At 47.1% G+C, this 15,632-nt stretch overlaps 1 protein-coding gene across 5 annotated transcripts in view; it reads left to right on the top strand.

Annotated features, from left to right (window-relative positions):
- Positions 1–15,632, top strand: part of PATJ (PATJ crumbs cell polarity complex component) — a 256,986-nt gene that overhangs the window by 26,887 nt on the left and 214,467 nt on the right. For all 5 annotated transcript variants that reach the window (XM_073544627.1, XM_073544628.1, XM_073544629.1 and 2 more), the window contains exons 6-7: positions 901–1,084; positions 1,852–1,977. In XM_073544627.1, coding sequence (XP_073400728.1) covers positions 901–1,084; positions 1,852–1,977 — 310 coding nt within the window. The remainder of the gene's footprint in view (positions 1–900; positions 1,085–1,851; positions 1,978–15,632) is intronic.

Consider the following 15,632-nt stretch of genomic DNA (forward strand, 5'->3'; position numbering starts at 1 on the left):
CCTCAGTTTAGAGGTGATTTCCCCAAATTAGAGCAAACTTTTTTTTTTTTTTTTTTTTGTAGTAAACCGTATAAAAACATAATTTATCCTTATACAAGTCAGTCTGGAGCTTTAGTTGGGAATTTAACAAGACATGAGGACGACTCTATCTTTTACTGTACAGGTGTGTTTGGGATCGACCCAAACGACAAAATATGTTTTCTATTAGGAGTACAAGAGAAATTTTAACTTTTGCAAACATATTTTTTTTTATTATTCCCCCAATGCATCTAAAAGACAGAAATGAAGCAACTTTTCAAACACTATCTTTAAAATTGCTTTCCGTTTTCTGTATAAAGCTCTCATGGTGATCTATGTGCCCCCATGGTTACAGATTACAGGCGAGCGCTCTGTGGTCTGATCCAGCATTTATGTGTTACTCCACCCCGTCCTCACCCAGTTCTTGATGATAAACTACAGGTGGAAAAGTAAAACGTGAATGCAGGATTTACTTGTATTCCACAACTAGAAGAACAGTGAGTGCAGCTCTGGGGTATAATACAGGATGTAACTCAGGATCAGTAATGTATGTACACAGTGACTGCACCAGCAGAATAGTGAGTGCAGCTCTGGAGTATAATACAGGATGTAACTCAGGATCAGTAATGTAATGTATGTACACAGTGACTGCACCAGCAGAATAGTGAGTGCAGATCTGGGGTATAATAAAGGATGTAACTCGGGATCAATAATGTAATTTATGTACACAGTGACTGCACCAGCATAATAGTGAGTGCAGCTCTGAAGTATAAAAGAAACTGCAGACAGGCCACCTCTCGGTCTATTCTAGCTGAGATGTGCAGTTACCCTGAATACATTTCTATCCTATCTATCTATCTATTCATATGTCACTGTTTTCAGAGATGGAAGGCTTAAGGAGAATGATCAGATATTGGCCATTAATTATACCCCACTGGACAGGAACGTCTCGCACCAGGAGGCCATATCTCTACTCCAGCAGTCTTCCGGGCACATTCACTTAATTGTTGCTAAACAGCTGCCTCTGCTCCTTCCCCAATCCCAGATTCCCCAGCAGGAAGAACAAGTAAGTTCACATTCTCACTTCTGATTATTTGACATTATTCCACAGTCCTAAGAGGTATGGAATCTAGTGGGAAGTTAAAAAAAAGAAAAAAGTCAGATATTTGGAATAGCAAGTGCTCTCACAGCAGCACAGAGGATTTCAGAAGAGTCTGATGATCTTGTGGGTAACACTGGTGGGAGTAGTAGAATTGAGATGGATGAATTTCAAGACTTGCATAGTGGAAAGAGAAGGGTTCCACAGCAGCACAGAGTATTTAAAAAGTGAAGTGCGCTAACTTGTGGGTCGAAGTGACCAATCCATTTGTTTGATAATGATAATACGTTCATGATGTACACAAGGAAATGGAGGGGTGCAGAGTAGATGAAATTCACAGCAGCACAGAGTATTTATGATTTTAGGATCAGATGATAGTCTGATAAGTCAGTTTTCATCCAAGTCTTGATTTCCCCTTTTTATGAGTGTATTTTTTGGGGAAAGGAGAATCAGATCAGCATGGGGTCCATGTTACGGGGGCGCTCGAGATGAACAGCATATGTAGATATTGAATATAGGCAATTAATAAAATAGGCGACCGCTAATGTTCATCCTAATGGGAGCCATATGGGACGCGGCTGGATTTCCAGAAGGAGCCACTTCTCCTATGCTTCGGCTCTGTAGATATATTACATTAGCTCTGTATTATTTTGATGCTTTTGTTATAGGATAAATTAGACATTTCAGAGTTTGCAAACTGGAAAAATGTCCTTCTGTGGTTTTACAAATTGCAGATCTGGGGCCACGTGGAAGAAATTGAGCTCATTAATGATGGATCGGGATTAGGTTTCGGGATTGTTGGTGGAAAAGCCGTCGGTGTCATCGTGAGAACCATTTTACCTGGAGGAGTTGCTGATCGGGTAATTTAGCTTCTCATTCTCCATATTTCTACTTTTTAGGCAACTTGTTATTTATTTAAATGCTTATAATTGGGGCTAAAAAATGTTTGTACTTTGTTAAAAATTTTGCACCATTTCTAGAGTATCTGTGCTGCAATGTCCATTGCTGGCTGCAGAATGAGTTAACTGAGAATTGATCAGTGAGCCAATCTTATTGTAGGCTCTTCTCCTCTGATTTGTGACCACAGACCTCATCGAAGATGAATCTGCAGGAAAACAGGAGGGCGTGTAAGGCTACTTTCACACTTTGCGTTTTTGCTGTGTTTCTTCTTTTTTTTTGTTTATGCAAAGTTTAAGCTGCTTGAAAAAAGCAGGATTGGCTTAGTCTTTGTTCTGTTTTTATTGCTGCTTTTTTGTCCAGGTACAATCATCTCTTGTGCATGTTGATCAATTTTTTATGCAGTAAACTTTATCTGATTCAACTTCATCAGGTTTTGGCTCCAATAAGGCAGCCAAACCTGGCCCCTGCGTATTTTCAGCGTTTTTGCACTGCGCATTGCTTTTAATGGGTGAAAAACACTGAAAGAAAAAGAAAAAAAAAAAAAGCTTTTTGACATAACAGTCAGGAAAAAAAATCAATGTGTGTGCATGACATTTTGGAAATCTCATACACTTTGATGGTACTGCAAAACGCCGCTGAAAATTTACATAAAAAAGCTGCAAAATATGCAACGTATGAACATAGCCTTAAAGTTATGAAAGCCAACCTCTTTAATGCATAGAGAATAATTAGTTATAATAATTTTCCCTTCACCCATGACAGCACCACATGAGAGAGGGATCCGCCCCGCCAGGACAGGAACCTACTGAAACATAAGGGGCGGCACCTCTCCCCCGCTTCAGTTGGGTTCCTGTCCTAGGAAAGGAATCCCTCTGACAGCGGCGGCGCCTGTCAGGATGAAAGACCCAGGGCCGTCCCGGCGTTTAAATTGCAGGGCTGACTTACCTGCGACGCCGGCCGTCGGCAGCTGGTAGCGCAGTCCCCGGGGTGTTGCCTGATCCGGGCCCCGGGTTCGTGCGGGCACGTCCCGATGTCCTCCCTTCGGAGGTTCCTCCACGTGCCGCCCTCCCCCTGCGCGCGCGCCCGTCCTTCGCCTGCATGCAGGGGAAGCCGGGGGCGGAGACCGGCGTCCGACGTCAGCGGCGCAGAGGATTCTGGGAGCGCGACCGCTGACGTCATCAGGGCGCGACGGTCATGGCGCCGGGCGCGACGCCGGCCAGGAGAAGCGGCTGGCGGTCGCGGGGGGGAGGTGTAATGAGGGGCACTCACCGATTAAAGAAGGAGCAGAAGCGGCTGCAGGGGTGACAATGGCGTCTCAGGAGGATCGCTCACCGTCCCCATTGTCCCTGCCCCCATCGCAAGCTTCTGGTCGCAAGAGCCGCTCGAGCGGCAAAAGCAGCAGCCGTCCAAGTCACCGATCAAGGGATTCCTCGAGGTCAAAAGAACGCACGCTCCTTCGCAGCCCCAGAGCCCGGGAGGCAAAAAAGCTATTAGCAAAAAGAAAAATAGAGTATGTGCCATATGCCACAGCCCTTTAGCGAAAGACTACCCAAAGGACTTATGTGTCAGCTGTATCCAGCGGACTATGGCTGAAGAGGCACCGAGCCTGGCAACAAACCTCAGATCAATAATTAAGTCGGAGGTACAGGGCTCACTTAAAAAATTATTAAAAAAGAAAAGTAAGAGTAGGAAAGCCTCCCCGAGTTCCTCGTCAGGCTCCTCCTCTTCGGAGTATCAAGTCGAGCACGGGTCATCTTCATCCTCAAACAGTGATACGGGGGGCAGACCTTGCTTTTCCGTAGAAGATACGGACGCCCTCCTTAAAGCCATCAGGTCCACGATGGGCCTGCAGGAGGAGAAAGTAGAGAGATCACTGGAGGATGTGATGTTTGGCGGCCTACAAGAAAGGAAAAAGCGTACCTTTCCGGTCAATGACAAGATTCAGGCCCTAATCGAGAGAGAGTGGAAGAAACCGGAGAAGTCAGGTAGCCTTCCCTCCTCTTCAAAGCGAAGATACCCCTTTGAGGCTAAGGACACGGACATCTGGGACAAGGTCCCAAAGATTGACGCAGCAGTGTCTAGGTCTTCCAAGAAGTCGGCCCTGCCCCTGGAGGATTCAGGGGTTTTGAGAGATCCCTTGGATAAAAAAGCGGACTCATACCTAAGGCACACTTGGGAGGCAGCGGCAGGGGGTCTGAAACCAGCAATAGCCAGCACCTGCACAGCCCGGTCATTAATGGTCTGGTTGCAACAACTGGAAGAAAAATTGGTCTCCAAAGTACCAAGAGAAAAAATATTAGGAGAAATGTACCTGCTACACGGAGCTGCCGCCTTCTTGGCTGACACCTCCGCCGACTCGATGAGGTTAACGGCAAGAGCAGCGGGGCTGTCGAACGCCGCAAGACGGGCGTTATGGCTCAAAGGCTGCCCTGGGGACATCCAATCTAAGGCAAAATTATTATCGTTACCATGTGATGGGCAGTTCTTGTTTGGAAAAGACCTGGATGACATCCTGGAAAAAGCCAGTGATAAAAAGAAGGGCTTCCCCAGATTCATGGGTGATCAAAGGAGACCGCCCTTTCGGAGGGGAAGGTTCAATCGAGGCCGTCCCCCGGGGGAACGGAAGAGGTGGGACGACAAGAGGAAAAAAGAACCAGGCTTCATGTTTGGGGGAAATACCTCAACCGCCAAAAAATCCCCGCAATGACACCAGCCCTCCTGTGGGGGGAAGATTGAGGCTCTTTTCTCAAGAATGGGAGAAAATATCGGCCAACAATTGGATCCTGAAAATTATAAAGAATGGCCTAAAAATCCCCTTCTTCCAGTATCCAAGAGCTTCATTTGTGGTGACCCCCGTCAGAAAGGAACCAGGAGAACAATCAGCCATAGAAACAGAAATCTTAGGACTATTGGAGAAACAAGTTCTGGTAGAGGTCCCGAAAGATCAAGAAAGAAGGGGGTTCTATTCTCCCCTCTTCCTAATAAAAAAACCCGACCTTTCCTTCAGAACGATAATAAATCTCAGGCGCTTCAATCAATGGATCATGAACCAAACATTCAAAATAGAATCAGTGACTTCGGCCATAAAGCTGTTACACCACAACTGCTTCATGGCCGTAATAGATTTGAAGGATGCCTATTACCATATCCTGATGCACCAAGAGTACCAGAAATACCTGAGGGTAGCCCTATACATCCAGGGCGACCTCAGGCATTTTCAATTTACAGCTCTTCCGTTTGGCATCTCCATAGCGCCAAGGATTTTTACAAAGGTAATAGCGGAAATGACAGCTTTCCTTCGAATCCACAATGTGATTATGGTGCCTTACTTGGACGATTTTCTGGTCATTGGCAATTCAGAACATCACTGCGCACAGCAGGTAGAGAAAATAACAGAGACCCTGCAAAGACTGGGTTGGATGGTAAACTTAAAAAAATCATAACTTCAACCCCTAAGGAAACAAACGTTTCTAGGTTTCGTCTTGGACTCCGACCGTCAAGTTTGTCTCTTGCCAGAGAAAAAACTAGAGAAGGTGAGAGAAATGACCCTTACGGCAATACAGCATCCTCACATGACCCTAAGAAGGGCAATGTCCCTGTTGGGCACGCTAACAGCCTGTATCCCTGCGGTCAACTGGGCACAGTTTCATACCCGACAACTGCAGGCGGAAATCCTGTCAGCCCAGAGATGATTGAAAGGGCGTTTAGAAGGGAAGCTGGAACTTTCCGAAAGGGGGAAAAACTCTCTCACTTGGTGGCTAGACGGCACAAATTTAGCAGGGGGAACTTTGTGGCACAGGCCAGTGTCCGACGTAATATTGACGGACGCAAGCTCCTCGGGATGGGGGGCACACCTGAGATAACATATGGCCCAAGGGTCCTGGGGTCACATAGAGCAGAAGGCTTCCTCCAACTTAAGAGAGTTAAGAGCAATAAACAGAGCCCTAGAGGCATTCATTCCCATGTTACAGGGTCAAAGCGTCCGAATTATGTCAGACAACAGGGTGGCAGTGGCGTATGTCGACCACCAGGGAGGGACAAGGTCAAACTCCCTAATGGACGAAGCCAAAAGAATCTTCCTCAAAGCAGAGCAACATCTAACCTCCCTAGCAGCCCTACATATCAAAGGGACAGAAAATGTTCAAGCCGACTTTCTAAGCCGCAACAAGTTAAAACAGGGAGAGTGGGCCTTGAATCGTGTAATATTCCAGAAGATAGTACAGTTATGGGGACAGCCAGTAATCGACCTCTTTGCCACCAAAAGCAACTGGCAAGTGAGAAGGTTCTGCTCATTAAACCCAGGGGAAAACCCGTGGGCAGTAGACGCTCTACAAATCCCGTGGCTGTTCAAACTGAGCTATGCCTTTCCCGCAGTAGCGTTAATCCCGGCAGTAGTAAAAAAGATAAGAGACGAGCAAGCCAGAGTAATCCTCATAGCCCCGTTCTGGCTAAAAAGACCGTGGTTTTCACTACTACAAATGATGTCTCTCTCGGACCCGTGGGTACTGCCAGAGATTCCAGATTTGTTAGCTCAGGGGCCGATATTCCACAAACAAGTCAAGGGGCTCCATCTGACGGCGTGGAATTTGAGAGGGCACTTTTGAGAGATAAAGGGTTTTCCCCGGGGTTGGTGACTACTCTAATGAAAAGTAGAAAACCAATAACAACCAACATATATGGCAGAACGTGGAAAAAATTCCTACAATTCCTAGGGAAACCGTTAGGTCAAGAACCCCCAATCGAGTCCATCTTGGAGTTCTTGCAGGCAGGCCTACAGCTAGGCCTGGCGGTTAATACCCTCAAGGTACAGATTTCAGCGCTGGGTGCGTTATACAATTGCAATATAGCGGCAAACAGATGGGTAGCCAGATTTATAAAATCTTGCCACAGATCTAGGCCAGTTTCCTTACCGAAAATGGCTCCATGGGATCTAAATCTGGTACTGGAAGCCCTTACGAAGGAGCCGTTTGAACCCATACAGCAGATTTCAACTAAAAATCTCACCCTAAAATCTCACAACTAAAAATCTCACCCTACCATCATTTTGGTAGCTCTAACGTCGGCACGTAGAGTTAGTGACTTACAGGCCCTTTCAGTCAACCCACCATATACCCAGATATACCAGGATAGGGTGGTTATGAGAACAGACCCTGCTTACTTGCCGAAAGTAGTAACTAACTTTCACCGAAACCAAGAGATTGTCCTCCCTTCCTTTTGCGAGAATCCGAAAAACCCAGGGGAGGAGAAATTTCATAGCCTAGACGTTAAAAGAACCCTAGTAGAGTATATGTCTATAACCAGCCAGTGGAGGAGGTCCCAGTCCCTATTTGTAGCCTTCCAGGGTGCTAGGAAAGGTTATGGAGTGTCAAAGGGGACTATTGCCCGATGGATTAGGGAGGCCATTAGTGTAGCCTATTCAGCTAGTGGCGTCCGGATTCCTGACGGCATCAAGGCTCATTCCACCAGAGCCGTGGCGACCTCCTGGGCTGAGAAAGCAGAGGTATCAATAGAGCAAATTTGTAAGGCTGCTACCTGGGCCTCACCCTCAACTTTCTTTAGACACTATAGACTAAATCTATCCTCCTCTGCTGACTTGACCTTTGGTAGAAGGGTGCTGCAAGCGGTGGTCCCTCCCTAAGGTGTTCGAAGTCTCCAGAATCTCTCATGTGGTGCTGTCATGGGTGAAGGGAAAACCACCATGGTTACTTACCGGTAGCCGGTTTTTCCGGAACCCATGACAGCACCCGTATATTTCCCCCCCTTTTTTCACCGTTTGGGTGTGCACAATAGTCGGGTGTATTTGTGTGATGTGGTGTTGGATAAATATGTAACTAACCGGGAAGTCCTCTCAAATGCTCTGTAATCCAACTGAAGCGGGGGAGAGGTGCCGCCCCTTATGTTTCAGTAGGTTCCTGTCCTGGCGGGGCGGATCCCTCTCTCATGTGGTGCTGTCATGGGTTCCGGAAAAACCGGCTACCGGTAAGTAACCATGGTGGTTTTTAATGCATTTTATGTTTGTTTTTGGAAAATAGGGGTGATTCAGTCTTTTATGGTTTTAATAAACTTTTTTTTTTTCTCTTAGAGTTCTTAGGGGGCTGGAATCTAAGATCATTTGATCGCTTATTCTCTACAGTCATGGCCAAAAGTTTAGAGAATGACACAAATATTAATTTTTACAAAGTCTACTGCTTCATTTTTTCTAATGGCAATTTGCATATACTCCAGAATGTTATAAAGAGTGATCAGCTTAACAGCAATTACTTGCAAAGTCAATATTTGCCTAGAAAATTAACTTTATCCCCCGAAACACATTTCAACATCTTTGCAGCCCTGCCTTAAAAGGACCAGCTAACATCGTTTCAGTGATTGCTCCTTTAACACAGGTGTGGATGTTGATGAGGACAGGGCTGGAGATCAATCTGTCATGATTAAGTAAGAATGACACCACTGGACACTTTAAAAGGAGGCTGGTGCTTGGCATCATTGTTTCTCTTCTGTTAACCATGGTTATCTCTAAAGAAACACGTGCAGTCATCATTGCACTGCACAAAAATGGCCTAACAGGGAAGAGTATCGCAGCTAGAAAGATTGAACCTCAGTCAACAATCTATCGCATCATCAAGAACTTCAAGGAGAGAGATTACTTTGTTGCCAAAATAGTTCCAGGGCGCCCAAGAAAGACCAGCAAGCGCCAGGACCGTCTCTTAAAAGTGTTTCAGCAGCGGGATCGGGCTACCAGCAGTGCAGAGCTTGCTCAGGAATGGCAGCAGGCAGGTGTGAGTGCATCTGCACGCACTGTGAGGCGGAGACTCTTGGAGCAAGGCCTGGTCTCAAGGAGGGCAGCAAAGAAGCCACATCTCTCCAGGAAAAACATCATGGACAGACTGATATTCTGCAAGAGGTACAGGGAGTGGACTGCTGAGGACTGGGGTAAAGTCATTTTCTCTGATGAATCCCCTTTTCGATTGTTTGGGACATCTGGAAAACGACTTATTCGGAGAAGACCAGGTGAGCGCTACCACCAGTCTTGTCTCATGCCAACTGTCAAAAATCCTGAAACCATTCATGTGTGGGGTTGCTTCTCAGCCAAGGGAATGGGCTCTCTCTCAGTCTTGCCTAAAAACACAGCCATGAATAAAGAATGGTACCAGAATGTCCTCCAAGAGCAACTTCTCCCAACCGTCCAAGAGCAGTTTGGCGATCAACAATGCCTTTTTCAACATGATGGAGCACCTTGCCATAAAGCAAAGGTGATAACTAGATGGCTCAGGGAACAAAACATAGAGATTTTGGGACCATGGCCTGGAAACTCCCCAGATCTTAATCCCATTGAGAACTTGTGGACAAACAAAAACCTTCAAATTCAGACAAAATAAAAGCATTGATTTTGCAAGAATGGACTGCTATCAGTCAGGATTTGATCCAGAAGTTGATTGAGAGCATGCCAGGGAGAATTGCTGAGGTCCTGAAGAAGAAGGGTCAACACTGCAAATATTGACTTGCTGCATTAACTCATTCTAACTGTCAATATAACCTTCTGTTACTCATAATATGATTGCAATTATATTTCTGTATGTGATAAAAACATCTGACAAACACACATAAAAACCAGAGGCCAGCAGATCATGTGAAAATATAGTATTTGTGTCATTCTCAAAACTTTTGGCCATGACTGTATTCGGTAATAATCCAGTATATGGCGAATATCCAGATCTCCTAACCCCCCCGTTGTGGGGGGAGACCAATGGGTGCCTGAATGGCTGCTTCTTCAGCTCCAGGATTGCAGCACCTTAAATGCTGCTGTCAGAGGTGACAGTGACACTAAAGGGGATGGCTACTAATTTTACAACCCCATCTTAAATTCTGTGGTTCCCCTAGTGAAAAAGAAAATTGCCTTTAAAGGCCACATTCAGTATTTGGTCAGTGCTTCTCTCCTCCTCCTCCTCCTGTGCCGGCGCCATTCCAGCAATGTAAGCACCAGTTGTACAGGTCAATCTTAGAGACAGGTGTGGACTGTATAGCACAGCCGTCACCTACAATGCAAGGAATCCGCCTTGTCAGGAAGGAGTTAGAATATTTGATTCCATTTTTTGGCTGATGTATCTAAAACTGTCTAAAAGCAAACCGGTCTGTTGCTCGTAGCAACCAATCACAGCGCAGCTTTCATTTTACCAGAGCTGTTTAAGAAATAAAAGCTGGGCTCTGATTGCCAAGTTTTTTTTTGTTTTTGTTTTTTTGTAACAGTTTTTATAAATGAAGCCCATTGAGCCACCGGAATCAAAACTGTCTAGAAAGAAAAACCTTTTGTGTTTGTTGCCCATAGCAACCAGTCAGATCCCAGCTTTTATTTTTCAAACGTCTTTGGTAAAATGAAAGCTGCGCTGTGATTGGTTGCTATGGGCAACACATCCAGTGTTAGGACTTTGCTGCACAGTTGAGGGCAAAAAAGAGGCCCAAAAAGACATTTTCTGCTTCCTTCAGGCAAATCGAGCCCTATGGGTGCCGGATTAGCAGATTGTTAGTTTTTGGCACATGTAAAATCTTATATTGGAGGTAGCACATGTGACTTTCTATTGAAATGCCTTTTTTTGACCACTTTCTGCTAAGCCCCGTCCACACGGCCCACGGTGTTGGCGCACACGGGCGGAAACACATTCACCTCGAAAGCCAACCTGCAAAACTCACCGGCTGCGACGTCCCAGCCGCTGCGAGCTACAATCAGGGCCGCCGCCTTTAGAGTATCAGTGCACGGCAGGCACAGGCCACATCTAGCTCCGCCGTGTCTAGAATGGAGTTGCTCCTGTGAGGCAGGACGTCAAGGTGAAATGGAGGAGCCTCATGGATTACACCGCTGTGCTCATAACAGGAAGTTGCTGTGCACAAGTGAGGGGGGGGGAATGAGAGGCGTGAGGGGGGGGGGAATGAGGTGAGTGTGTGGGGGAGGAAATGAGGGGAGTGTGTGGGGGAGGGGAGTGTGTGGGGGGGAAATGAGGGGAGTGTGTGGGGGAGGAAATGAGGGGAGTGTGTGGGGGAGGGGAGTGTGTGGGGGGGGAATGAGGGGAGTGTGTGGGGGAGGGGAGTGTGTGGGGGAGGGGAGTGTGTGGGGGAGGGGAGTGTGTGGGGGAGGGGAGTGTGTGGGGGAGGGGAGTGTGTGGGGGAGTGTGGGGGAGGGGAGTGTGTGGGGGAGGGGAGTGTGTGGGGGAGGGGAGTGTGTGGGGGAGGGGAGTGTGTGGAGTGTGTGGGGGGGGAATGAGAGGGAGTGTGTGGGGGGGGGGATGAGGGGGAGTGTGTGGGGGGGGGAATGAGGGGGAGTGTGTGGGGGGGGGAATGAGGGGGAGTGTGTGGGGGGGGGAATGAGGGGGAGTGTGTGGGGGGGGGAATGAGGGGGAGTGTGTGGGGGGGGGAATGAGGGGGAGTGTGTGTGTGGGGGGGAATGAGGGGGAGTGTGTGTGGGGGGGAATGAGGGGGAGTGTGTGTGGGGGGGAAATGAGGGGGAGTGTGTGTGGGGGGGAAATGAGGGGGAGTGTGTGTGGGGGGGGAATGAGGGGGAGTGTGTGTGGGGGGGGAATGAGGGGGAGTGTGTGTGGGGGGGGAATGAGGGGGAGTGTGTGTGGGGGGGGAATGAGGGGGAGTGTGTGTGGGGGGGGAAATGAGGGGGAGTGTGTGTGGGGGGGGAAATGAGGGGGAGTGTGTGTGGGGGGGGAAATGAGGGGGAGTGTGTGTGGGGGGGGAAATGAGGGGGAGTGTGTGGGGGGGGGAAATGAGGGGGAGTGTGTGGGGGGGGGAAATGAGGGGGAGTGTGTGGGGGGGGGAAATGAGGGGGAGTGTGTGGGGGGGGGAAATGAGGGGGAGTGTGTGGGGGGGGGAAATGAGGGGGAGTGTGTGGGGGGGGGAAATGAGGGGAGTGTGTGGGGGGGGGAATGAGGGGAGTGTGTGGGGGGGAAATGAGGGGAGTGTGTGGGGGGGGAATGAGGGGAGTATGGGGGGGGAAATGAGGGGGGGAATGAGGGGAATGAGTGGGGGGGGAATGAGGGGGGGAATGAGGGGAATGAGTGGGGGGGGAATGAGGGGGGGAATGAGGGGAATGAGTGGGGGGGGAATGAGTGGGGGGGAATGAGTGGGGGGGGAATGAGTGGAGTATGGGGGGGGAAATGAGGGGAAATGAGGGGGGGGGAATGGGGGGGGAAATGAGGGGAGTGTGGGGGGGAAATGTGGGGGGGGAAAATGAGGGGGGGATGAGGGGAGTGTGGGGGGGGGAAATGAGGGGGGGAAATGAGGGGGGGAAATGAGTGCAATTTCTCTCGGGATCAAGTGTTTCCAATTGTATATGGAAGAGGAGTGTGAGGTGCTGCCGGAGGAGGCGACTATAAAGGAGAAGAGCTGGGCTGCAGAAAAATGGTGAGTATACAGGAGGAGCGTGAGGTGCAGGAGGAATACGGCCCCTTAACTGCTGCTGTTAAGTCATATCTGCAGTCGTTAAGGGGTTAATAATGTGTTTTAAAAAAAAAAACTTTTGCTTCAACAAAATTGCACAGTTAGTTACTATGCCCGGGCAACGCTGGGCTCCTCAGGGATAGATATATGCAGTTGTGGCCAAAAGTATTGCCACCCCTGCAATTCTGTCAGATAATACTCAGTTTCTTCCTGAAAATGATTGCAAACACAAATTCTTTGGTATTATTATCTTCATTTAATTTGTCTTAAATGAAAAAAACACAAAAGAGAATGAAGCAAAAAGCAAAACATTGATCATTTCACACAAAATTCCAAAATTGGGCCAGACAAAAGTATTGGCACCCTCAGCCTAATACTTGGTTGCACAACCTTTAGCCAAAATAACTGCGACCAACCGCTTCCGGTAACCATCAATGAGTTTCTTACAATGCTCTGCTGGAATTTTAGACCATTCTTCTTTGGCAAACTGCTCCAGGTCCCTGATATTAGAAGGGTGCCTTCTCCAAATTGCCATTTTTAGATCTCTCCACAGGTGTTCTATGGGATTCAGGTCTGGACTCATTGCTGGCCACCTTAGAAGTCTCCAGTGCTTTCTCTCAAACCATTTTCTAGTGCTTTTTGAAGTGTGTTTTGGGTCATTGTCCTGCTGGAAGACCCATGACCTCTGAGGGAGACCCAGCTTTCTCACACTGGGCCCTACATTATGCTGCAAAATTCGTTGGTAGTCTTCAGACTTCATAATGCCATGCACACGGTCAAGCAGTCCAGTGCCAGAGGCAGCAAAGCAACCCCAAAACATCAGGGAACCTCCGCCATGTTTGACTGTAGGGACCGTGTTTTTTTTCTTTGAATGCCTCTTTTTTTTTTTTTCTCCTGTAAACGCTGTTGAAGCCTTTGCCCAAAAAGCTCTACTTTTGTCTCATCTGACCAGAGAACATTCTTCAAAATGTTTTAGGCTTTTTCAGGTAAGTTTTGGCAAACTCCAGCCTGGCTTTTTTATGTCTCGGGGTAAGAAGTGGGGTCTTCCTGGGTCTCCTACCATACAGTCCCTTTTCAGTCAGACGCCGACGGATAGTACGGGTTGACACTGTTGTTCCCTCGGACTGCAGGGCAGCTTGCACTTGTTTGGATGTTAGTCGAGGTTCTTTATCCAACATCCGCACAATCTTGCGTTGAAATCTCTTGTCAATTTTTCTTTTCCGTCCACATCTAGGGAGGTTAGCCACAGTGCCATGGGCTTTACACTTCTTGATGACACTGCACACGGTAGACACAGGAACATTCTGGTCTTTGGAGATGGACTTGTAGCCTTGAGATTGCTCGTGCTTCCTCACAATTTGGTTTCTCAAGTCCTCAGACAGTTCTTTGGTCTTCTTTCTTTTCTCCATGCTCAATGTGGTACACACAAGGACACAGGACAGAGGTTGAGTCAACTTTAATCCATGTCACTGGCTGCAAGTGTGATTTAGTTATTGCCAACACCTGTTAGGTGCCACAGGTAAGTTACAGGTGCTGTTAATTACACAAATTAGAGAAGCATCACATGATTTTTCGAGCAGTGCCAATACTTTTGTCCACCCTCTTTATGTTTGGTGTGGAATTATATCCAATTTGGCTTTAGGACAATTCTTTTTGTGTTTTTTCATTTAAGACAAATTAAATGAAGATAATAATAACAACAAAGAATTTGTGTTTGCAATCATCTTCAGGAAGAAACTGAGTATTATCTGACAGAATTGCAGGGGTGTCAATACTTTTGGCCACAACTGTGTGTGTGTGTATATATACAGTCATGGCCAAAAGTATTGACACCCCTGCAATTCTGTCAGATAATATTCAGTTTCTTCCTGAAAATGATTGCAAACACAAATTCTTTGGTATTATTATCTTCATTTAATTTGTCTTAAATGAAAAAACACAAAAGAGAATGCAGCAAAAAGCAAAACATTGATCATTTCACACAAAACTCCAAAAATGGGCCGGACAAAAGTATTGGCACCCTCAGCCTAATACTTGGTTGCACAACCTTTAGCCAAAATACCTGCGACCAACCGCTTCTGGTAACCATCAGTGAGTTTCTTACAATGCTCTGCTGGAATTTTAGACCATTCTTCTTTGGCAAACTGCTCCAGGTCCCTGATATTAGAAGGGTGCCTTCTCCAAACTACCATTTTTAAATCTCTCCACAGGTGTTCTATGGGATTCAGGTCTGGACTCATTGCTGGCCACCTTAGAAGTCTCCAGTGCTTTCTCTCAAACCATTTTCTAGTGCTTTTTGAAGTGTGTTTTGGGTTATTGTCCTGCTGGAAGACCCATGACCTCTGAGGTAGACCCAGCTTTCTCACACTGGGCCCTAAATTATGCTGCGAAATTTGTTGGTAGTCTTCTGACTTCATAATGCCATGCACACGGTCAAGCAGTCCAGTGCCAGAGGCAGAAAAGCAACCCCAAAACATCAGGGAACCTCCGCCATGTTTGACTGTAGGGACCGTGTACTTTTGAATGCCTCTTTTTTTCTCCTGTAAACTCTATGTTGATGCTTTTGCCCTAAAAGCTCTACTTTTGTCTCATCTGACCAAAGAACATTCTTCCAAAATGTTTTAGGCTTTTTCAGGTAAGTTTTGGCAAACTCCAGCCTGGCTTTTTTATGTCTCGGGGTAAGAAGTGGAGTCTTCCTGGGTCTCCTACCATACAGTCCCTTTTCATTCAGATGCCGACGGATAGTACGGGTTGACACTGTTGTGCCCTCGGACTGCAGGGCAGCTTGAACTTGTTTGGATGTTAGTGGAGGTTCTTTATCCAACATCTGCACAATCTTGCGTTGAAATCTCTTGTCAATTTTTCTTTTCCGTCCACATCTAGGGAGGTTAGCCACAGTGCCATGGGCTTTAAACTTCTTGATGACACTGCGCACGGTAGACACAGGAACATTCAGATCTTTGGAGATGGACTTGTAGCCTTGAGATTGCTCATGCTTCCTCACAATTTGGTTTCTCAAGTCCTCAGACAGTTCTTTGGTCTTCTTTCTTTTCTCCATGCTCAATGTGGTACACACAAGGACACAGGACAGAGGTTGAGTCAACTTTAATCCGTGTCAACTGGCTGCAAGTGTGATTTAGTTATTGCCAACACCTGTTAGGTGCCACAGGTAAGTTATAGG

Source organism: Dendrobates tinctorius, unplaced genomic scaffold, assembly GCF_039654945.1.
Source record: "Dendrobates tinctorius isolate UK_male_01 unplaced genomic scaffold, ASM3965494v1 ptg000138l, whole genome shotgun sequence".
NCBI classification, from domain to species: domain Eukaryota; kingdom Metazoa; phylum Chordata; class Amphibia; order Anura; family Dendrobatidae; genus Dendrobates; species Dendrobates tinctorius.